This window comes from Moschus berezovskii, chromosome 20 (genome assembly GCF_049115385.1).
Source record: "Moschus berezovskii isolate FMDL1 chromosome 20, NW_MosBer_1.0, whole genome shotgun sequence".
NCBI classification, from domain to species: domain Eukaryota; kingdom Metazoa; phylum Chordata; class Mammalia; order Artiodactyla; family Moschidae; genus Moschus; species Moschus berezovskii.
Window position 1 is genome coordinate 53644197 of NC_142479.1, and position 24200 is coordinate 53668396.

At 44.8% G+C, this 24200-nt stretch overlaps 2 protein-coding genes across 2 annotated transcripts; both read right to left on the reverse strand.

Moving 5' to 3' along the window:
• Positions 1 to 1664: 1664 nt before the first annotated feature.
• Positions 1665 to 8144, reverse strand: LOC129537689 (keratin, type I microfibrillar 48 kDa, component 8C-1-like). The gene is made up of 7 exons (XM_055397364.2): positions 7769 to 8144; positions 5962 to 6044; positions 4481 to 4637; positions 3435 to 3596; positions 3215 to 3340; positions 2824 to 3044; positions 1665 to 2034 (listed from the first exon to the last, which is right to left on the reverse strand). The coding sequence occupies exons 1-7, from the start codon at positions 8114 to 8116 to the stop codon at positions 1914 to 1916; spliced, it is 1218 nt and encodes a 405-aa protein (XP_055253339.1). The 5' UTR covers positions 8117 to 8144; the 3' UTR covers positions 1665 to 1913.
• Positions 8145 to 19891: 11747 nt separating this feature from the next.
• LOC129537705 (keratin, type I microfibrillar 48 kDa, component 8C-1-like) lies at positions 19892 to 23933 on the reverse strand. The gene is made up of 7 exons (XM_055397390.2): positions 23586 to 23933; positions 23400 to 23482; positions 22727 to 22883; positions 21031 to 21192; positions 20811 to 20936; positions 20417 to 20637; positions 19892 to 19970 (listed from the first exon to the last, which is right to left on the reverse strand). The coding sequence occupies exons 1-7, from the start codon at positions 23931 to 23933 to the stop codon at positions 19892 to 19894; spliced, it is 1176 nt and encodes a 391-aa protein (XP_055253365.1).
• Positions 23934 to 24200: the final 267 nt, after the last annotated feature.

The following is a 24200-nucleotide window of genomic DNA, read 5'->3' on the forward strand; positions in this document are numbered from 1 at the left end:
AGTCATGAACCTCCGTCCATAGTTCTTCAAGCACTCTGTCTATCAGATCTATCCCTTGAATCTATTTGTCACTGCCACTATATAATCGTAAGGGATTTGATTTAGGTCATACCTGAATGGTCTAGTGGTTTTCCCTACTTTCTTCAATTTAAGTCTGAATTTAGCAATAAGGCGTTCATGATTTGAACCACAATCAGCTCCTGGTCTTTTATTTTTTCTGACTGTATAGAACTTCTCTATCTTTGGCTGCAAAGAATGTAATCAATCTGACTTTGTTATTGACCATCTGGTGATGTCCACGTGTGGAATCTTCTCTTGCGTTGTTGGAAGAGGGTGTTTGCTATGACCAGTGCATTCTCTTGGTGAAACTTTGTTAGCCTTTGCCCTGCTTCATTTTGTACTCCTAAGCCAAACTTGCCTCTTACTCCAGGTATCTCTTGAATTCCTACTTTTGCATTCCAGCCCCCTAGGATGAAAAGGACACCTTTTTTTTTTTTTTTTGGTGTTAGTTCTAAAAGGTCTTATAGGTCATCATAGAACAGTTCAACTTCAGCTTCTTTGACATTAGTGGTTGGGGCATAGACTTGGATTACTGTGATATTGAATGGCTTGCCTTGGAAACAAACAGAAGTCAATTTCAGGTATACAATACAGTATTATTAACTATCATCATAACATTGTACATTAGATCACCAGAACTTATTCCTCCTACATAACTGAAATTTTGTACCCTTTAACCAATATCTTCCCATTTCTCCCATCCTTCAGCCCCTGGAAACCACCATTCTACTCTGCTTTTATGAGTGTGACTCAGATTTCACATATAAGCAGGATCATGCAGTATTTGTCTTTGTGTGTCTGGCTTATTTCACTTGACATAATGCCCTCCAAGTTCACCCATATTGTCTCAATGTCAGGATTTTCTTCTTGGTTTTCCTTCCATTATGTATATTTATCTTTATCCATTCATCTATCCAGTGGATAAAAAAGTTCAAGTGAGAAGAGAAACAGAGATCACCCTTTTTACTGTTATGAGTTCTTCAGTGTTTGCTGAAGGAGAGCTTCTGAAGATGTGTTTGGGATATGAATAGCAACCTCCCTCCCCAGGTAAAAATCATAAAATCAGTTTTACTCTCTCATACTCACACCTCACATGTAACTGACATTCAGAGAATAAGCTCTGTGTTCGATCCTAATATTTCTATTTACTATAACCATAAGAGAAAAAAATTAGTCACGCAATTTCTAGTGCTTGGTTGGCATGTAATAAATGTTAGTGCCTGTCCTTCTTGTAGGCCTTTGGGAAAGGAAAGGTGGAATGTTTGAGAAATGTTAGCCGTTGGACTTTACTGAGTAAAATCCCGTAACTAACATGTTTATCATATTCAGATGAGACCTTTTGCCTTAGTGGTCCCACTGGTTCCCTGCTGGCCTGAATCTCTGCTAGGACACATTGTGTTTAGTGATGTTAACAAATGGTAATGAAGGCCTTTAAGAAGAGGATTAAATGACAAGTCCTCCTTCACTTTCAAGTGGCTTTTGTGTGAAGCATGAACACATAGAGAGAACACTTTAAAAGGAATGAATACAAATAAGAATCATCACTGCTTTGCAAGAGGAAAGTTTATTAGGAGATTAACAAAGGAATTTGGGGAACTGCAAGACAGATCAAAGCAGCAGAGAGAACCACAAAACTCATGTGACACCTTCCCAGCCCAAACCTGTCAGACCATCAGGTCACAAGAAACTGGCCTTGAATTAAGAGGATCAGGTGGGCCAGGACATTCCCTTTCCAGACTATGAATTATGGTGGTGACTGGGGTACTATCCAACGGCTGATGGTTGTCAGAGAGCAGGGCTGGTCCATCAATGGTCCTCTGTCTTCACACAGACCTCCTGCTGGCCCTGGCTGTCTAGCACCCAAAGGTGTTGCAGGGCCCAAAGCGGGAGCGTGGGCCACACGGGGTGCAGGGATTGGTGACGCAGGACCCAACCGATGATGCGTTGGTCGTGGCACAGGGGTTGCAGGGCAGCCTGGAACACAGAACCATTAGCTCATCAGCATGAGATAGATAATAACAAAAATAAAGGAGGGAGTTCAACCCAAGGAAACAGGACAAAGAGAAGCCATTCTCTGACTTCTTAGGAAGCCAAGTCTTATTTGGATCACTCCTTCTGCAAAGCTTAGAGATGGAGCAGAAAAGAGCAAAGAAGCCTTGAGATGGAACCCAGCTCTATAAGCCTGGAGTTGTGGGGAAGGCCCTTCATCTCTCCTCACCTGTGAGACAGATTGATAATATCTACCGCACAGATCGTGTTCATGAAAATACTCGGTTAGGTGAAAAGTGCTGGACCGTAGAAGTTTTTGAGTCACCTACCCTTTTTGATACTCAAATGCTCATCCATAAGGTGGTTGCCCTGATCCCCACTCTCCCTGTCTCAGAGGAATCCCAGCCAGGACCCATGAAACAATAGGTTTAAAAGTGGGGATTAAATCCAAAAGCACTATTGAAGTACATGTGATGGTGGTTATAGGTTTGTTTTCCCTTTTGCTGAAGGTACAAAGCTTTATTTACCCATCAGCTTCCAAAAGCTCACCAGTGGGGGAAACAGTCAAGGCTCAGGAGTATCTTTTGGAGCAGTAAATACCTTTAGGACTGGTAGTGACAGCAGCAAACACCCTTCACTTCCCACTGCTGCAGTATTAAACTCCAGTCTTTGCATACATATTGGCATCTGAAACTTGACCTGGGAAGCCCCTGTTTTGTCCTTTGTTAGGACTGTGCACGTACCATGCAGGGGTACCACCTGCTTGGTACTCACTTGCAGTCCTCGCTGTCCAGCAGCCCTCGGTACGTGTTGATCTCACACTCCAGCCGGGCCCGCACGTCCAGCAGCACCTGGTACTCCTGGTTCTGCCGCTCCAGGTCACTCCTGATCTCCGCCAGCTGTGACTCCACGTTGCCGATCAGGCCCTGCACCTGGGCCAGCTGGCAGCTGTAGCGGGCCTCTGTCTCCGTCAGGGTGTTCTCCAGGGAGTCTCTCTGTCAGAGGGAAAGAGAGGAAGGTCACAGAGCTGCTCCTTCAGGGATTTCTCCATCGCTTCGAACAAGTCATGAGCTCTAAGAGTTCAGGAGATGGTGGTCTGGAGGGCATTCCAGTGCCCCTGACTCCCCAACCTCACCTCCGCACCAGCAGTCTCATCAATACCCACCAGGTTGTGCTGGGCCTGCAGCTCCACCTCCAGGGCATTGACTGTGCGTCTCAGCTCGATGATCTCCGCCTGGCAGGACTGCAGCTGCTCTGAGCTGGACACCACCTGCTTGTTCAGCTCCTCAGTCTGAAACACCAAAGGACAGAAGGCAGGATCAGACCCCACCTGAAGGGCCCCAAGGAGCTGAGGTTCTTGAGCCACCACGTGCTGATGTACTCACCTGCCTGATGTACCATTCCTCCACATCCCTGCGGTTGGTCTCCACCAAGGCCTCATACTGAGCCCTGGTCTCATTGAGCACGCGGTTGAGGTCCACAGTGGGGGCGGCGTCCACCTCCACATTGAGGCGGTCTCCCAGCTGGCTCCGCAGGGTGTTGACTTCCTGATGGAGGAAGGGGAAAGAATGAACTCGTAGTAAGAAATCTATATATAAATTCTCTTTGAGGGAGCCAAATGTGGTGGAAAGATTGCATTAGAATTTAGAACACATATTGATATAAAACTTGATGAAGTTAATTCCTGTGAGTCAGGCCTCCTGTCTGAGAGTCTCCACATCTGTATCATGAGGTTGCTTGATTGCTAGTGTTTCTTCCCACTCCAAGATTCTACCATTTCTTTTTTACTTTTCCTTTGCTCAGTGATAAACCTGGCATGATAACTGTTTTATAATCGTTACCACTTAAATGCTACTTAAATAGAGAGAAACTAGGCTTAACTGGTCCCATTTACTTCATGTCTTCTTATCATCACACTCTGTCCATGAGGGGTTTTTTTCCTCTTCATCAAAATATCTAATTTTTGAGACATGTATCTGATATCCTAGTATTACATTCAACCATGAGGTCTGAATCAACCATTATTTCAGTGCCTTAATTTCTCCTATTTCCCTATCTATCCATTCATCCTTCCATCCATTTATTCTAGCTTGGGTTCTACTATCTAGGTAAATAAAACAAAGAAGTTTGCTATCTCCTTTCAGTCTAAGTCATTAATGGGAAGACAACCTGTTCAGAAGACAACCAATCTTATCAAGCAGTAGAAAGTATTTTAAAGCTCTAGCCCCAAATGGAAATAGATTAGCTGACCACACTCTTTAAGGTAAAAGAAGTAAGCTTCCCCAACAACCCACCAAGGGTGTTTTGAGCATCCAGCAAAATGTTTTCAGCTCTAGGATGTCTAGCAAAGACCTAAAAGACCTACATTATCCTACTCAGGGCAGTTACAGGACTCTCAGTATAGGAATGTTGGGGGCTGGGACTCTCTTACCTGCTCATGGTTCTGCTTGAGGCAGATCAGCTCCTCCTTCAGGGACTCCACCTGGGCTTCCAGGTCGGACTTGCACAGGGTCAGCTCATCCAGGATCCTACGCAGGCCATTGATGTCTGACTCCACCAGCTGCCTCAAGCCCAGCTCTGTCTGGTACCTTGCACACACAACCAGCAGTCAAAGGAGGTCAAAGGGGAAGACTTTTTCCTAGGTTTTACTTGGCTTACCCGGTCTAATTCATTACATTGTGAAATATTTGGAATTTTTGCAGTCTTTTTAAAGGGGAAAAGACCACTGCACAGAGTGAAAAGACCTATTTCCTCCCTGAGACCCACAGAGAAGGTATTGGTGGGGCACCCCTATACAGTTTTTGTTGTTGTTTAGTCGCTAAGTCTTGTCTGACTCTTCTGCAACCCCATGGACTGTAGCCTGCCAGGCTCCTCTGCCCCTGGGATCTCCCAGGCCAGAATTCTGGAGTGGGAGGTGCCATTTCCTTCTCCAGGGGATCTCCCTGAGCCAGGGATTATCAAACCCACGTCTCCTGCATTGCAGGCAGATTCTTTACTGTTGACCCACCAGGGAAGCCACTGTATAGTTTAAATCAACCTTTAACTTCATTTGTTCTGATTCCCCATCACAGGCTGCTACCAACTAAGCCCTGTCATCCTTCATTCTCAAGTGAGTTGGTGACTTCACTAGCCCTCTGTGGACCTCCTCACCACCCTTTCCAACCACCCTGAGAAGCAACTTGGTATCATGAGAGCAGCACTGGATTAGAAGGCAGTGAGATTCAGCCCTGCCGTGAGGACAGTGGTAAGCTCTTTAATCTCTCTGAGCCTCGATTTCCTCATTTGTAAAATGGGAACCAAACTGACATGTCAGGGACACACAGTTTTGAGGACATTAGCCCTCTATGGCCCCCTAGGCAAAGCAATAAGGCTATTTTTTCCTACTTCATCTTGCTCCAGCCACGCCCCCCCAAAAAAAAAAAAAAAAAAAAAAAAACGTGTCATCAGGTTGGCCCAAAGATGAAAAAATGATATAGGTAGAATCACATTGCAAACTATAAAGTCTCATAAAAATGCCATGGATTCTTACGATTGTAGTGGTCATACCTAGAAAAACTGATGGATTCTCTGAAATGAATTTTGCCTCCCATTTATGTCATTTAACTTTTTCCAATGGGCTGATCATAACTGTATTAAGAGACTGGTGTGGAATACACTTTTAAAGTTGATTCAGACGTTAAGTTGAAAAAGAGAGAGAATAGAAGGCTGCTTGAGCTTCTTCAAACTAAATTTAAAACACAAAATTCTTGCTTCCAGTGAGGAGACTGACGTTTAACCTAACTCACTGAATGCAAGAAACCTCCCACTATGATCACAGACAGCTTCTGCTTGCATGATTCCAGGACAGAGTTCATCACTTTGCAACTCAGCCTGTCCATTACTAAATTGGTCTGATCATTAGAGAAATCTTACTTGGTCCTGAAGTCATCTGCAGCCAGCTTGGCGTTGTCAATCTGCACCACCAGCCTAGCATTCTCTGCCTTGTTGGCCAGGATCTGGGCACAGGATTAATTGTGAAATCAGTTGTAGTAAGAATGAATGTCTCATAACTTAAAATTAAAAACTATTTTCTTCCAAACAGACATTCCTTCCAAAAGTCTTCTCACATTCTTAGTTTGAGGATAAGGGGAGGATTCATTAATAGAACTGATCATTTCAAAATTAAAACAGTCAAGAGAAAATGTGCCTTTTGTCCTAAATTCTTCTCTTCTTGGTCTGCCTCTTGCTTCCTGCAGGAACTGAACATACTGGGAACCAAATCTCGCTTAGTGTCCCTGCTTGCTTAGTGGGAGGTGGGGTGCTAAACCCAAAAAACCCCCAAGCAAACAAAGACAAGTTGGTTATCCTATGCTCACACACCACCATTCCAGCCCTGCTGACCACTCTCCACTCTCCCCTCACATTGCCCTGGACAAAGCTTTTGCACAAAGCTGCTTCTACCTGGAATGCCTGGATGCCTTTACCCACCTAGCAAGACCCCCTACATAAGCCGCATTCCCCTTCCTTCCCCAGTTCCTGCAGGAGTCACTTCTTCCAGGTGCTCCCACAGTAACTTGCACCTCGCCAATTACACATCTTATCACCTTCACTGTGGTTGTTTGTTTCCTATCTCCCCTATTACACTGTGAGCTCCTGAAGGAAACAGACTGTCTCACTCAGCACTTTATCCCTTGCTGCAGCAGTGTGCCTCATTCACTAAATGTGCAGAAATCAGTGAACAATCTTCAAATCCCACACTGTCTTTCTGACACTTACTTTGCCAGAACTACTGAATGGTGGACAGTCAATTCTGTCAGAGAATCAAGGACTTGTGTGATTAAATATAAACTCCTCTTCATCCTTCAAACCCTGCTCAGATAGTGCCTCTTCTGAGAAGCCCTCCCTGACCTATATGATGTATTAAGCCCCACTTCTATGCTAACTCTGTACTTATCCCACTTCTACTCCCATATTTTTGGCCCTGAATTCTCACGTGTATGCATGCCTGCTCTGTGTATACTAGGGAGGATTTTGGAGTTAGTGGTTCTTTTACTTTGTTACAGACACACTCTCTTGTTACTCTTTAACTATCTAAGGATTAACGCAGGAAATTCCTAGCTCCAAGAAATAATTCAGGTGCATATTATTATGTTTTAATGCTATGCATGCTGCATGCTTGCATGCTAAAGTCGTTTCAGTTGTGTCCAACTCTTTGCAACCCTATGGACTATAGCGTGCCAGGCTCTTCTGTCCATGGAATTTTTCAGTCAGGACTACTGGAATGGGTTGCCTTCTCCAAGGGATCTTCCCAACCCAGGGATCCAGCCCACGTCTCTTACATCTCCTGCATTGGCAGGCCAGTTCTCTACCACTAGCGTTACTTGGGAAGCCCTTTTTAATGCTATAGGCTCTGAAAACAAGACCAGAATACCATAATAGGACTAAAGCATCAGTCAGTCTGGTTTCAAACAAGAAGCAGTGTTAGATTGCTATGACTGACTTTGGTCTAATGCCTTACCCTCTCCCCTGTCTATACCTCTCCTTCATGGGGCATCCCCCATCGATTCTTTAGGATGATGTGATGTGTCTTATGTAACCCAGTGACTTCTGTGTCTCTGTCCTTATCATTTTCAACATTAGGTTTAACCAAACTTAAATCCATTGGGAAGTGGGTATGTCAAATTTAGATAAATAGTTCATCAATTGGCAGCTCATCAGTTGGCAGTGCCCACCCCCTCACCTTCTGCTGGAGCTCCTCAATGGTCCGGAAGTAGGACTGGTAGTTGGGGCACACGAGGGGCTCCTGCTGCTGGCTCCTCTCCAGGATGCGGCTCTCCAGCTCCGCATTCTCCCGCTCCAGCTGCCGCACCTTCTCCAGGTAGCTGGCTAGCCGGTCGTTCAGGAATTGCATGGTCTCCTTCTCGTTGCCATTGAAGGAGCCCTCACAGAACCAATTGCAGCTGCCCACATTGGCGGGGATGTTGCAGGCCCCGGGCAGGGTGGTACCACAGCAGCTGGAGGGCACACAGGGCCTGGAGGAGCAGCTGGAGCGGAAGCTCAGGTTGGGCAGGCAGAAGTTGTAAGACATGGTGCTGGAGAGAGCAGAGCTCTGAAGGTCCGTTTCTAAGCCTTGTTCCTGTCTGTGGTGTAAGCCCTGGTCTTCTCTAGGTCTTTATATTCTGTCAGGGGTGGGTGTGGTAGCCACGCTTAGCGTTACCCCTTTTTGCCCTCTCTACCAATTTTTCCATGTTATTCAGCCACCTCACGCGAGTCCTTTACCTCATAAAATGTTTTACTTGGGCTTCTTGCTAAGTCAGGACTCATCAACAATCATGCTGGTTGGTTAAGGAAGAGCTTCAAAGTGACCCACCCATATCTTGCCAACAGCAGCACTTACTCATGGGCTATAGAGTTAGTGATAGCTATGCCCTATCCTCCAGAGTTGAGGGCACTTCTTCTGCTATACAAGGAAAGGTCAGTGGCTCATCTACCTCATGCTCAGTGAAGACTGTGAGAAAAAGCAGACTATTCGGTAGGGAATCCTGAAAGCTGAGATTGAAAAAGATTATGAGGTCGTCCTGTCTAAGGTCCCTTTGCCAGGTGGAGGCAATTCTACCCTCTTCCTAGGGGGCTGCAGGAAGCCCCCAGGCTCCATTTCTGTTATTACTCAATGTTCACAGAACATTAAGAAAATTAACATCTTGGGATCACCTACTCTTCAGGAAGATTTTACTCTGTGCTTATACACAGTATGACATTTGTCGACTTAAAAAATACTCAGAACCTAAAAGTTGAGGGCTACGTTTTATTCAGCAGGAATTTTTAGGACTTCAAGCCTGGGATACACCATCTCAAGTAACTCTGAGAGAACTGCTATGAGGAGGCGAGGGGGGAAGCTATATTATACATAAAAATTGCAACAAAGAGCAGGTAGTCTGAATGTTAAATATTATTGTTAAAGGAAAACCAGATACCCCAAGTTAAGGAATTTAGTATTTTCCTATGTATGAGAAGATGCAAGAGTCTGGGCTTACTGAAATCATTCCTTTGATATGCATCTCAGCTCTCTGGGGCCAGTATCCTGCAATTTCACATCCTGAGTTTCCTCAGGGCTCATCGAGGGGAATGGCTGTGGTCTGATGGCTAGATGGCAGGTATTCTTTCTTTCCTGAGTTCCTTCAGGGTTCACCAGCTCACCAACGGTGGTGGCTGCAATCATTGAAGACTATGACACCCTTTGTTTACTGATATGGCAGGGAATATACATTTCTCATGTTTTTAGAATGGCTTCTGCTTACTGAGAACCCACTGTGCTAAGCACCTTATTTATACTGTCTCTTTAAGTCCACACATAATACTACAGGGTTTGCAAATGAGGACACCAAACCTTTGAGAGGTTGTTCAAGGTCACAGAGCTCTTGCATGGTGGAGCCAGCATTAAAATCCCCACGTCTCTTATTCCAATGGCCTTTCTCTCTCCTTCACACTATCTCCCTCTTACAGTCTTCTCACTGCTGAGATGCAATGATGCACAAAAGTATTGAGTGCAATGGAGCTCAACCACTACTAGGCAATATCACCTCCTAAATTACAATTGGCCAAGAATTTAAAGTCTGTTCTCTATCAAAGAACCAAAGGTCACTTCTATTCTAGTGGAAGGAAGTCTACTAAAAGAAAATGTAATACCCACTAAAAGCTTGGGGGAAAAGGTAGATTTACTGGGTTCGATGTCAAAACGCTTGATCCCAGTTTTTCAAATGATATGCATGCTATGTGTGCCAAGTCACTCAGTCATGTCCTACTCTTCGACCCTATGGACTATAGCCTACCAGGCTGCTCTGTCCATAGGATTCTTCAAGCAAGAATACTGGAGTGGGTTGTCATGCCCTCCTCCAGAGGATCTTCCTGACCTGGGATCAAACTCAAGTCTCTTACATCTGCATTAGTATGTGGGTTCTTTACCACTAGCGCCACCTGGGAAGCCCTTTCCAAAGGATGTGACTCTAAAAAGTCATCACATTAAGTTACATGCTTTCTTTTTTTTCAGTTGAGAATTATGTTTTATCCAGTGGACTTCCTGAGGGCTTAAGCCCAGAAGACAGCCTCTCAAAGAGCTCTGAGAGACTGCTTCAAAGGGGTAAGGGAGGATTCAGGATGTATTGGAGTTTTTCAATAAAAACCAGGTAGTCAGAATATCAAAGGATAATTGTTAATTAAAGAAAACCAAATATCTCAAGTGAATGAATTTAGCACTTTTCTATGTATGGGAAGATGTAAGAGTCTGGGCACAGTGAAATCCTTCCTTTCCTATTCACCTGAGCTATCTGAAGAATTGATGCTTTCAAACTGTGCTGCTAGAGACAACTCTTGAGAGCTCCTTGGACAGCAAGGAGATCAAACCAGTCAATCCTAAAGGAAATCAACCCTGAATACTCATTAGAAGGACTGATGCTGAAGCTGAAGTTCCAATAGTGTAGCCACCTGATTCAAAGAGACAATTCACTGGAAAAGACTCTGATGCTAGGAAAGACTGAGGGCAGGAGAAGGGGGAGACAGAGAATGAGATGGTTGGATGGCACCATGAACTCAATGGACATGAGTCTGTTCAAACTCTGGGAGATAGTGAAGGACAGGGAAGCCTGGCATGCTACAGTCCATGGGGTCGCAAAGAGTCAGACACGACTGAGAGTAACTGAATAACATTTTGGGATGGCAGCCTGTTTTTCACCATCCTGAATCCCCTCAGGGGGTGACTGCAGTGTCTGATCTTGTTGACGGCAACATAAGGTATGCGACATTCTTCATCCTCTGAACAAAAGTACCTGATCAATTAACACACAGAAGTCTTTTAAGATAAACTGCTCAAAGGAGGCACTAGAGAATGACTTAAATAGGACTAATACATGCATGCTCAGTCATGTTTGACTCTTTGTCACCCTTAGACTGCAGTCTGCCATGCTTCTCCCTCTATGGGATTTCCCAGGCAAGAATGCTGGAGTGCGTTGCCATTTTCTTCTCCAGGGTATCTTCCCAACCCAGGGGCTGAACCAGCACTCTTGCATTGCAGGTAGGTTCTTTACCACTGGTGCCACCTGGGAAGGCCCTAAATAGGACTAGTTTTTGTTAAGTAAACATTGTGCCCCACTTATATTTAAATTACATGCTTTATTGGCATTTCAAGACCATCTATTCATTTTGGCAAACATATGTTTTGCTATTCCAGATGGAGATGTGAACCATGAGGATTTTATGTTCAATCTATCAATGCTTAAGATATGAAAAATACTCCTTAAAGTAGCTACTGTTAGTAGCTAAAGTTCCTTTTAGTAGCTACATGCTAATTCCTCCCATATAGCCTTACTCAGATCACCCCTTCTTCTAACTTGCTCTCACTTAACTCTTTCTTTTGGTTATCCTCACTGAAAGCAAGTCTTCATCTCCAAGGCAGTGTGCTTATTTTGGGAACCAGTCAGTGAGTTGGATAAAAACCAAACTGAAAAGCATCTTCAGTGGGTCAGATACACACTGTGACTGTAACATCATAATGTATGCTTTCTTGGGTGATTCTGAAAGTCATTTCCAATATGAAACTTCAACTACATATTCATAAAAGGACAGCAGCATTGGAATAAACTTGTATTCTTCCAGAAGGTATGTTTTTGATAGGGACAAAGTAGGTAATTATATAGTTCATCCCACTAGAGAATTATAAGTAAAGAAAGAGTATAGAAAACCCTGTAAGTTAATGATTACTCAAGAAAGCAGGTTTGCTTAACCATAAAACAGCAGGCATGCTTAGCAACAAAAAAATCATGCAGCAGAAGCATGAGACATGACCCAAAACAACATAACAATGGTGTCATAAGACCCACATTCTTCCCAGTGAGCTCAGTAAGTTAATGACTCCTAGGATATGCTCTATACACAGATTAAAAAAAATTATGGAAAGGTGACATTTCAAGGTAAAGATCCTCATTATACCGAAACCTGAAATAATTTTTCCATTGTGCCATGACAGTTCTGGCTTGACCAGGTAGAGACAAGAGAACCCCTCAACCCAGCTTGGAGGAGGAGCTGTGATGGAAGCACAACGTCTACTCAAGAATGAGGAAGAAAGTGGTCTTTTCCCCCTCTTCACTTTTTCCTTTGACTATAAACTGTAGCCCTCTAAGTTCTCAGGGCAGCACCCTCTCGTCCACCCATTCATAAGCCTCACAAGTATCATATTCTAATAAATCACTTCTTATCTATCAGTTTGCTTCTTGCTGAATTCTTTCTGGGCTAAGACATAAAGGACCAGAGCTCTTTGGAGCCCCCTGAAATGCCACCTAGAGATTTCATTTTGAAGGTAATTATATCCTCACCCACATTCACAATCCACAATCTGCTCCTCCTGCCTGAATCTCTACTTTTAGGGAGATGTAGAACAGGTGTGTTAGTTCAAAATCACTACCAAATTGACTGAAGCATTCCTGGACAAGATCTGATAGTTCAGTTCAGTTCAGTCGCTCAGTCGTGTCCAACTCTTTGCAACTCCATGAATCACAGCACACCAGGCCTCCCTGTCCATCACCAACTCCCGGAGTTCACTCAAACTCATGTCCATCGAGTCGGTGATGCCATCCAGCCATCTCATTCTCTGTCGTCCCCTTCTCCTCCTGCCCCCAATCCCTCCTAGCATCAGAGTCTTTTCCAGTGAGTCAACTCGTCGCAAGAGGTGGCCAAAGTATTGGAGTTTCAGCTTTAGCATCAGTCCTTCCAATGAACACCCAGGATTGATCTCCTCTAGAATGGACTGGTTGGATCTCCTTGCAGTCCAAGGGACTCTCAAGAGTCTTCTCCAGCACCACAGTTCAAAAGCATCAATTCTTTGGCAATCAGCTTTCTTCACAGTCCAACTCTCACATCCATACATGACCACGGGAAAAACCATAGTCCTAAGATCTGATAACGTAAAGCCAATTTGTTGTTTTGTTGTTATTTAGTCACTCAGTCTTGTCCAATTCTTTTGCAACCCTATGGACTATATACCTCCAGGCTCCTCTGTCCATGGGATTTCCCAGGCAAGGATACTGGAATGGGCTGCATTTCCTTCTCCAAGGGATCTTCTTGACTCGGGGATCAAGTCCAAGTCTTCTGCATTGCAGGCAAATTCTTTATCTTTGAGCTATCAGGGAATAGCTGAGTTCATTAGCTTTTCTCTTTCTCCCCTTCTTCAATACCCCAAGCTTCAAAAGATAAAAATCTAGACAATGGCACTTTTTAAAGAATAGGAAAGAAATAGTGTGTTGTAGACTGGCAAATATGTCCATGGGGATCCCTATAACCATTGCTGTAGCTTTCGTCTCAGTTAGGATGGAATAGTCCAGAAGTAACTATCCTGTATCTTCAAAAGTGGAGGACAATGTTTAGAAAAGGCAGCCATCCCACATCTTGCATGGAAGTAACTATGATCACTACGTAGTTGTCATTAGATGATGGTTGAGAGGACCTGTATCTATTAAGAAAACAGCCAAGTTTTAATTCACTTCCCAGAAATTCAGAAAGGCAATTTTATTTATTCCACTTACTGTGTTCTGTGAATTCTTACCTTTTTGTTAGTAATGACCTTGTCTCTAGTCAATGATCCTTCAATAAACATGATGAACAAATCAACCGCTAACAAACAGAAAGGTTTTACACCTGCTCTTGTAATTGTGGCAGACGCCATGGTAAGGCTTCTGGTCTCCAGATGTGAGCAAATTGCAGTTGAGGTTGAAGGATACTATTTATTATGGAAGCCAAGGTTATTTCTGTGGGAGAGATCATACGCAAACTCTTAACCATGGAGCAGAGTCAGGGCAGATGCACTGAGGCATCCTCCCTTTGGCAGGACTTTAAAGGCATCAGAAGCCTCTCTCCTCCTTCCCAAAACCTTCTCCCCTGATGGCCAGGCACTGCACCTGAAGCTCTCATCACCAGAAATGTAAAATGTATTCTGTGGGAGATGCGAAGTAACATTGGACCAATTACTAACCAAGAGGGATAGGGTGGGGAGGGGGGTAGGAGGGGGGGTTCAGGAGGGAGGGGACACATGTATTCCTCTGGCCAATTCATGCTGATGTATGGCAAAAACCATCATAATATTTTAAAGTAAAGGGCTTTCCTAGTGACTCAGCCAGTAAAGAGTCTGCCTTCAATGTGGGAGACCCAGGTTAAATTCCTGGGCCAGAAAGATCCCCTAGAGACAGAAATGGCAGCCCACTCCCGTATTTTCTCCTGGAGAATCCCATGGACAGAGGAGCCTGGTGCGCTACAGACCATGGGGTTACAAAGAGTTGGACTCGACTGAGTGACTAACCCACAAACATTTTAAAGTAATTATTCTCCAATTAAAATAAATTACCTAATTTTAATGTTTACACATAGCAAGGAGAGGCCAGGAGTGGAATCACTGGGTGCACACAAATCAGGGGGATCGACTTCTGGCAAAGAGTGATGAAGTATCGCTCACTGAGTGATAAGAAAATCAGAAACACTGTCCAATAAAAACACCAGCCCACCCAAGCCAACCCAAATTAAAGGTGCTTATAAGAACAGGATATAAGGTTTCCACAGGCTGTTCCATAAAGGCAATTGTTGCCAATTTACTTATTATCCAGCCTCACTGCATTGAGAAGAGAAATTGTGATGGTGATACAGGAACTAAGCCAGGAGATTTGACTTTGAGAAGATATTCACACAGGATTTCTACTGAGGGACAAGTAGCAGAGGACCTGAAGGATGAGTCACCTCAGGAGCAAAATGAGCTGAGCAAAGAGAGATATAGACACTTGAAATAGGATTCAGGGACCACTCCACAAAGCCTCTCCCGAGCACGCGTCATTTCTCTTACACTCAGTCCTGGGTTCTCAATAGGAATGGTGTCCAGGCAGGTTCTAAGAGACAAGTCAAGTTAGAAAAATGCAAAATTATTCCCTATGTTTTTAACTCTATCCAGTCTAGAATAAAGGAGTTAAAAAATGTGAAGCAATTCAGGACAACATAACCTTAATGGTTTTAATCTTCTGGGTGGCTGGCTTCAGGGCCCACTCAGAAAAGAAATGAAAACCTGATTATGTGACTGCTCTGCACCTCAAAAAGAAGTCAAAGTTGCTTAGTCGTGTCTGACTGTGACCCCATGGACTATTCCATGTGACCCCATGGAATTCTCCAGGTCAGAATACTGAAGTGGATAGCCATTCCCTTCTCCAGGGGATCTTCCCAACCCAGGGATTGAACCCAGGTCTTCCACATTGCAGGCAGATTCCTTACCAGCTGAGCCACAGGAAAGCCCTCAAAGGGAAGAGCAGATGCTAAAACATTTATCAAAGAACACAGAGAAAAAAAGCAAGGTAAAATTTATGTTTACTATGAATGCGCTGGGTTGAATTCTTGCATTAAGTTCACTATGGAGTTGGTGATCTAAGACAGATGTGAAAGAGCCTTGAAATATGACTCCTTCACCCAGAGTCCAACCATCTCTCCATATAGCCACCAGTGACCTCCCTGTTACTGTACCCAGTGGATTTGTCTGAATACTCATATTCCTTACCCTGGATGCTATTGATCATGCCCTTGTTGAAACTGACTTCTTTAGACTTCTGTGCTTCTTCAGTTGCATCCAGACCTCCCTTTCCAACTGCTTATAACCAGATATCATCTATCTCCTCAGTGGTGGTTTAGTCACTAATTCATGTCTGACTCTTGCGACCCCATGGCCTGTAGCCTCCCTCTCCTCAGAGACTCAGCTAAACCAAGGCAAACCTCAGGTCAAGGACTTTGGAGAGCTCCAGACCTGTGCTGTCATCCTCTACAATGACCCCCAAGGTTCTTTCCTACTCCAAGATCTTCTCCTTGACAGTCTAAACAACTTCCACAGCTCTATTATCATCTTTATTTAGGTAATTCTCTGACATCTCTCCCAAATCTAGTCATCCTTTACCAACTCTCTCTCCTGGAGAGCCACTGTTACTTCACTTTCTAAGCCTCAAAAACTTTATTCATGTTGAATATATTCATCCATATATATTCATATTCATATATTCATCCATATATATATTCATCCATACCAGATAGTCAATCAGTACAGTTTCTTTCCTTTTCTCTCCATTGTTTCTCTACCCCCAATCGGCTTCCATGTGCCTCTGAAATCCACCCTACCACTTGCCCCATTACTCCCCACCACCACCAACCATCTCAGTTCTCCCAGCCTCCCAACTGATCTTTCTTCTTTTTCACAAACTTCTAGGACCCATTACAATCCATCCTATACATAACTGCCCTGTAGATCCTATGTCAACCTTCCTTAATAGCAAATCTTACAGGTAACCATTCAAAGTGCTGCTAGATACAGCCCTCCCTAACTAATTTGCAGTATCATCTTCTGCTAAACCACATTAATCCTCTGCTCCAGGACAGAAATTGGTATGTCAGGCTCTAAACACACCTCAGGCTCTCTCATCTCCCTACCAGGCAAAGTTCATGCTTAAAAAACTTTCCCTCCTCTTAGACTTGCACACACTCATCTGTATAACCATATCCCATCAAACTCTATTTCAGAATTATGCTAATATCATCCAGTAATAGTTGATTGAAGTTGCAGCTATGGGAAGTATATAAAGTTTTAGTAACCTTCTCATGAACCCTCATTAGTGTTACTGTTCCTTATTTATTCCACTTACAGTGCTCCATGGTTTACACTAGGCTTCAATTAGGTGAAGATACTCTCTCTTGAAGGGCCTACAGTCAACGGTGCAGGCAGGTGAAATTTATATGTACAATGTTTGGGTTTTCAAAGCTTTGATTGAGTGCTACTTTCTTCTTGGAGTTTCCTCTTAATACTCTCACACCTTGGAAATTCATCATTTTTATTTACACCTTTCTTGAGCCACATTTTTTAAGAAATTTTAACTTTGTTGTATAACAACAATAAAATTGTTGTAAAGCAACAATGTTGCTGTACGGCACAATGAATTAGCCACATGTATACATATATCCCTCTTCCTTGGATTCCCTTCTTATTTAGGTCTCCACTGAGCACTGAGTAGAGTTCCCTGTGCTATGCAGTAGGTTCTCATTAGTTATCTGTTTTATATATAGTAGTGTATATATGTCGATCCCAATTCATCCCACCCACCCCTTGCCCCTTTGGTATCCATGCATTTGTTCTCTATGTCTCTGTCTTTATTTCTACTTTGCAAACAAGTTAATCTATACCATTTTTCTATATTCCACATATAAGTGTGAATATATATTTGTTTTTCACTTCCTGACTTATTTCACTCTGAATGACATTCTGTTGGTCCACCCATGTCTCTGCAAATGACACAGTTTCTATCACTTTTGTGACTGAGTAATTGCTGGGAGAATTATCAATAACCTCACATATGCAGATGACATCACCCTTATGCAGAAAGTGAAGAGAAACTAAAAAGCCTCTTGATGAAAGTGAAAGAGCAGAGTGAAAAGGTTGGCTTGAAGCTCAACATTCAGAAAACAAAGATCATGGCCTCAGGTCCCATCACTTCATGGGAAATAGATGGGTAAACAGTGGAAACAATGTCGGACTTTATTTTTTTGGGCTCCAAAATCACTGCAGATGCTGATTGCAGCCATGAAATTAAAAGACGCTTACTCCTTGGAAGGAAAGTTATGACCAACCTAGACAGTATATTAAAAAGCAGAGACATTACTTTGCCAACAAAGGTCCATCTAGTCAAGGCTATGGTTTTTCCAGTGGTCATGTATGGCTGTGAGAGTTGGACTGCGAAGAAGGCTGATAGCTGAAGAATTGATGCTTTTGAACTGTGGTGCTGGAGAAGACTCTTGAGAGTCCCTTGGACTGCAAGGAGATCCAACCAGTCCATTCTAAAGGAGATCAATCCTGGGTGTTCATTGGAAGGACTGATGCTGAAGCTGAAACTCCAATATTTTGGCCACCTCATGCGATGAGTTGACTCACTGGAAAAGATTCTGATGCTGGGAAGGATTGGGGGCGGGAGGAGAAGGGGATGACAGAGAATGAGATGGCTGGATGGTATCACCGACTCGATGGACATGAGTTTGAGTGAACTCCGGGAGTTGGTGATGGACAGGGAGGCCTGGCATGCTGTGATTCATGGGGTCGCAAAGAGTCAGACACGACTGAGCGACTGAACTGAACTGAATATTCCATTGTACATATGTAACACATCTTATTTATCCATTCCTCTGTTGATGGACATTTAGTTTGCTATTGAAAAATAGTGCTGCAGTATACACTGGAGTGCAGGTATCTTTTTGAATTATGGAGCCACACTTCCATTTGTCTGTATGATGTTTGTCTCTTTGTCTTACCCACTGTAGACTATAAACACACTGTGGTCTAGGGTTGGGGTTCACTTGTGTGTCCTCAGTACCACACATAGTACTACACAACAGACGGTTGTTTGGGGCTGTGTCAGTCAGCATCAAAATGAATGAATCATTGAGATAGCAGCCAATAGAATTGAAAGTGTTGACTATCCAGAGATGAGGCAAGTGAGGGTGGGGTAGGATTCATGTTTGTTGTAGGGAAACTTGATGAACATTGGCCTTTCTTGAAATGATAGCGAGGTTATGGAAAAACATTCCAGATATGAGCAAAGAGCTAGTGGAAAGAATAACTTTGAAGAGAGGGAGGTAAAGCGATACACCCGTCTGCATTAAAGGGTCCTTAGATTACAAAGTATTGAGTATAACAAGTGGGTAACAAGATGGACCAGTTTGGCAAAGATAAGTTTTTGTCCAATTAAATGCGATGTGATGGCTTGATACCAAGTGAAACTGTCCTATGTGTGAAGACCTGGAACTCAAGCTGAGGTGCAAGATTTTGCAGTTGTCAGCATAGAGGTGCGAGTTCTCCATGAGCAGAGACGTAGAAGGAGAAACGCCGACTCACAAATCCAGGCATTTCCTCCACTTGAGACAGAAGGAGGAAGACAAGCTAATCAAGACAGAGAACAAACAGAGGTCTAACAAGAGGACCCAGAATGTGCGGGGTGATGGAAACCACTGAAGGTACATTCTAAGGAAAGGGCAGGCATCTACACTGGTGACACATGTGCAGCCAAGAGGCTGAGAGGAGAGGAGAGCTCCTCTTGAACAGTCTCTACAGGAGCTAGTCTTCACAGTTAGAGAGAAATGTAAACAGAGAATTCCAGAGTGATGGCGATGAGAGTGGGAAAGAGGCGTAAGGTTTGGGGAGGGTGCTCACAATTGCAGCCATGGCCAGAAAAGAAAAAAAAGCATGAGTTTTAAAAGCCAGTCTTTCTGCATGGTCTTCCTGGGTGGGAGCCTCCCAGAAGGACAGCCTTCTCTCTCCCTCTGTATTTAGCAGTGGAGCATATGACTGGGACAGTCCCTGAACTCATTTCATCCTCTTAATGAAGGGTTATTTTTATGAAACAGCCATAGCAAGTACTTTACAATGCATGCATATGTATGAGAAACACATTTACTATGCCAGAGAAATAAAGTTTATTGGGAAGTAAATGAAGTAGCCTCCTTGCATTCCAGAGAATATCAAAGAAGCTAGGAAAGCAGGAAACACAATACCTAGAGGAAACACCCTAAAGTAAAACCTGGAGCTCAGATTGCTGGACTGCCTTCAGAAACAGAGACTCGACCTTCAGCAGGAGGGAGTCTTCCAGACATCGGAAGCAGATGAGGTGTGTCTTGGCTCGTGGAGAGCATTTCCATGTGTAGAAATTTCAGAGTTGGCTTGACAAGGTAACTGAGCTCCAGCCAAGGCAGGACCTGGGGATCTTTCCTGTGCTTGTTCTAGGTTTCATTGTCGTCTTCAAAGAGGAGGCAGGTTTCTTAATTAACAGCGACGATTTTGAGAGCAGGACCCACAGGAGTTGCCACTAGCATTGGTGGTGGCACATGGATTGCAGGGGAGCCTGGGAGAACACAGAGGTTTAGAATGGGTTGGGGAGAGGAGTGGCAAGAGTGCTAAGGTACTTTACGAGATACATCTGAATTAGTGGTTGAAGTTAGTTGCAATCAACTTTGATTGTTACCAAATCTCTCTCCCTCGCTGCCATGTGCAGAGGTAGACAATTGTTATCCAATGCTCTTGAGATCTCACAGAACTCAACACAGTCTCCCTTACCCAACAGTTGCTATTGTAATAGTTTCTACCACCACCCCTCCACTGTTAGCTCCCTGAGGCAGGGAATGAATGCCTTTCACCTTTGACCTTTCACATTTGCCTAACCATCACAAAGGAGACACTCCATGAATGTGTGCTCTTTGGTGAATTGAAAACATGGCCAACATGGGCATGCCCACAGTGTCTTGTAGACCCACCACACATTTTCCCAGGATCCCTTCTCCCCCTACTCACTTGCAGTCCTCGCTGTCCAGCAGTCCCCGGTACGTGTTGATCTCACACTCCAGCCGGGCCCGCACGTCCAGCAGCACCTGGTACTCCTGGTTCTGCCGCTCCAGGTCACTCCTGATCTCTGCCAGCTGTGACTCCACGTTGCCGATCAGGCCCTGCACCTGGGACAGCTGGCAGCTGTAGCGGGCCTCTGTCTCCGTCAGGGTGTTCTCCAGGGAGTCTCTCTGTCAAGGGGGAGAGGGGAGGAAGGTCACAGAGCTGCTCCTTCAGGGGCTTCTCCATTGCTTCCAAACAAGTCATGAGCTCCAAGAGTTCAGGAGATGGTGGTCTGGAGGGCATTCCAGTGCCCCTGACTCCCCAACCTCACCTCCTCACCAGCAGTCTCATCAATACCCACCAGGTTGTGCTGGGCCTGCAGCTCCACCTCCAGGGCATTGACCGTGCGTCTCAGCTCGATGATCTCTGCCTGGCAGGACTGCAGCTGCTCTGAGCTGGACACCACCTGCTTGTTCAGCTCCTCAGTCTGAAACACCAAAGGACAGAAGGCAGGATCAGACCCCACCTGAAGGGCTCCAAGGGGACGAGGGTCCTGAGAGAACATGTGCTGAGATGCTCACCTGCCTGATGAACCATTCCTCCACATCCCTGCGGTTGGTCTCCACCAAGGCCTCATACTGAGCCCTGGTCTCGTTGAGCACGCGGTTGAGGTCCACAGTGGGGGCGGCGTCCACCTCCACATTGAGGCGATCTCCCAGCTGGCTCCGCAGTGAGTTGGCTTCCTGAGGGAGGAAGGAGAAGAAATGAACCCACAGAAATAAATCTGCAATCTTCCTGCTGCAGGGAAGTGAGCACAACCCTGCCCAAAATGCACTGAAAGGAATAGTCTGATCATTCCCCCAAACTGGCACAGATATGGTGTAGGAATAAACCCAAATAGGCATCACATCCATTCCCTTCCCCCAACACTGAAACGAGCTCACCTTTCCTGTAAGCCTAAGTCCAAACTCATTCACACGTGCAGGTCCTTCCTACCTCTTTCCCATTACATCCCTGTAGATACTGCTTTCCCAGCCATACTCCCCAGGTATGCCGTGCTCTGCCACATCTGTGTCTCTGCTCTCTCTTCCCTTAGACCAAAGTGCTGAAATCCTCCTCTTTCCTCTGATTTGTCTCTCAGACTTCCCAATCTCCCTTCAGGCAGATTGAATTATTCCCAGAGCCTGAGGCTCGTACAACATGTACATATAAAGATTGTCTCTATATAACAAAAGTGTCTGTAATAAAATACCCAATGGGCAACTTTGACAAGCAAAAGATAAATCAAAACTTCCCACTCTACATGCCTATCCCGGAAGACATGTAGCAAAAATGTGTTTTTACTATTTAAAAGCTGTGAGTCATCACTAAGTGCCTCAGCTTAAAATGGTACAATAAGATCAGAATCAGAATTTAGAACTTCCTTGAGGTCCAACTATCTCCTTGATCATCCAAGATGCCCACCCAGGATCACAGTCAACCTCACTGCAGGTGGGACATGCTCCCCGCCATGGGTATTTCCAATTCCTTCCCAGAATTTCACCTGACCAACATGTGTTCCCCTCACCCTTGACAATGACAGATATATAAGAACCATTCTCCGTGATGCTCAGGGAGCAGAGATAGGAGAGAATATCAATGCAAAAGCAAAATGTCCAAGTCATGTGACGAGCGCTTTGTAAGACATTGAACCCACAAGGAACAAAGGTGACATCCACTAAGGATGAAATGTGACAGAGCTTTCCATTGTAAACACAGAGGCACACCAGGAAAAGGAAATGTGTTATTTTCTCCATTTGGAGTACTTAGCTAGAAACACACAATTGTGGAATTAAGTGATTATGTTTTCTAGTAGGGTGAATAATAGCAAGGAAATAATGATGTCATGATAGCAGCTATTTTATATTTATACTTCATATAATACTTATTTCCCTCTACCTGAATGATGCACTGTGTTTTTACATGATCATCTCCACAGCCTTAAGACTAGAGAGTGTGTTATTCCTTTTTCTCTCCCCCTCTATCTCTACCACAAAATTCAGGACCAGCAGAGAGGAGATCTCAATGAATATAAGTCCTTTCCCAGCATCTCCAACACCATCCACTCCTCGCAGCTCATCTCACCCCTGCTCTCTATGGAGATAGCATCGCTGTTCCCTGAGCTGACCTTGAGTTCCTCAGAGAAGGGTCCCAGCCCAGGAGGTCTGACAGCAGTTGCCTCCTGACTCCCAATGCTAAAGGCTTATCCCTGAAGCTTATCGTTTCTTTTCCTCTCACCTCCTCATGGTTCTTCTTGAGGCAGAGCAGCTCCTCCCTCAGGGACTCCACCTGGGCCTCCAGGTCGGCCTTGCACAGGGTCAGCTCATCCAGGATCCTGCGCAGGCTGTTTATGTCTGACTCCACCAGCTGCCTCAAGGAACGCTCTGTCTCATACCTGTACGCACAGACCAGAGTGGGAGAATTAGCCAGGCAGAAGCCCTGCTCCCTGCCCCATGTCTTGTGTTCATGGGACTGGCCTAGCTCTCTTTGCACTGACAGTTTTCTGCCTCTTTGCATCCATGCTTTCTTCAAGATCTACATAAACAGGATGGAGAAGTCTTGGACTCACCCCAACACCAGAAAGCACTCAGGGGACTCATGAGGTGGACTCTCTCTCCTGTCAATTTTGTTGGTTGATATACCACCCAATCAATCAACTTCACCGAGAACAATTCATTACAGTCTCTGAATTTGGGGGTTGAAGGCCTTTCAGAAAGAGTGATACAAACTGAAGCTCAAATAGCACATGAGTCTGGATCTCTGTTTCCCAGTGGTTTTACCTAGCCAACTTAAAAAAAAAAAAAATGCCAGGAGAAATAAAAAGGGAGAAATGGCTTTCTCTTCTCTTCCAGGCAATGTTAGGCCCACACAGGGGCCTTGGAGGTCACCTGGCCCCAAAATCTCAACGTACTTGGTCCTGAAGTCATCAGAGGCTAGCTTGGCATTGTCGATCTGTATCACCAGCCTGGAGTTCTCAGACTTGGCACACAGGATCTGAAAACAAGATTCCATAGTGAGGACCATTTGAACTTGAGAACATTTTATTGCTCAAAGACAGAAAGCTCCTGCTGTGTCCCCTTGCAGCCCAGCCCCTCACCTTCTGCTGGAGCTCCTCAATGGTCCGGAAGTAGGACTGGTAGCTGGGGCACAAGAGGGGCTCCTGCTGCTGGCTCCGCTCCAGGATGCGGCTCTCTAGCTCTGCGTTCTCCCGCTCCAGCTGCCGCACCTTCTCCAGGTAGCTGGCCAGTCGGTCGTTCAGGAACTGCATGGTTTCCTTCTCATTGCCATTGAAGGAGCCCTCGCAGAACCAGTTGCAGCTGCCCACATTGGCGGGGATGTTGCAGGCCCCGGGCAAGGTGGTGCCACGGCAGCTGTGGGGCACACAGGGCCGGGAAGAGCAGCTGGAACGGTAGCTCAAGGTGGGCAGGCAGCAGCTGTAAGACATGGTGCTGGGAGAGGTGATGGAAGGACAGGTGAACTGATGGAGGTGGAAGTGGATGAGGTTTGAGTCTCTCCTTTCTCCATGGCCCTTTTATACCCTTAATGGTGGGTGGGGTCTTGGCACTCAGCATAGTTTCCTTTCCTAATGCTTTGGCTAATTTTTTTCTCCAAAATATGCTACTTAGATGCCTCCCAAGAGTCCCCCCTCAACTCATAAAATTATTCCATTCAGCTTGTGTCATAACAGGCTCCTCCAGGGTGCTCGTGGCTG

Excerpts from the sequence above, each read along its gene's own strand:
- LOC129537705 (XM_055397390.2), bottom strand. The coding sequence starts at position 23,933 with ATGTCTTACAGCTGCTGCCTGCCCACCTTGAGCTACCGTTCCAGCTGC. Across the intron at positions 21,193-22,726 it reads TCAAGAAGAACCATGAGGAG|GAAGCCAACTCACTGCGGAG; the intron begins GTGAGAGGAAAA and ends TTCCTCCCTCAG. Across the intron at positions 20,937-21,030 it reads AGGAATGGTTCATCAGGCAG|ACTGAGGAGCTGAACAAGCA; the intron begins GTGAGCATCTCA and ends TTGGTGTTTCAG.
- LOC129537689 (XM_055397364.2), bottom strand. The coding sequence starts at position 8,116 with ATGTCTTACAACTTCTGCCTGCCCAACCTGAGCTTCCGCTCCAGCTGC. Across the intron at positions 3,597-4,480 it reads TCAAGCAGAACCATGAGCAG|GAAGTCAACACCCTGCGGAG; the intron begins GTAAGAGAGTCC and ends TTCCTCCATCAG. Across the intron at positions 3,045-3,214 it reads TGCAGGCCCAGCACAACCTG|AGAGACTCCCTGGAGAACAC; the intron begins GTGGGTATTGAT and ends TCCCTCTGACAG.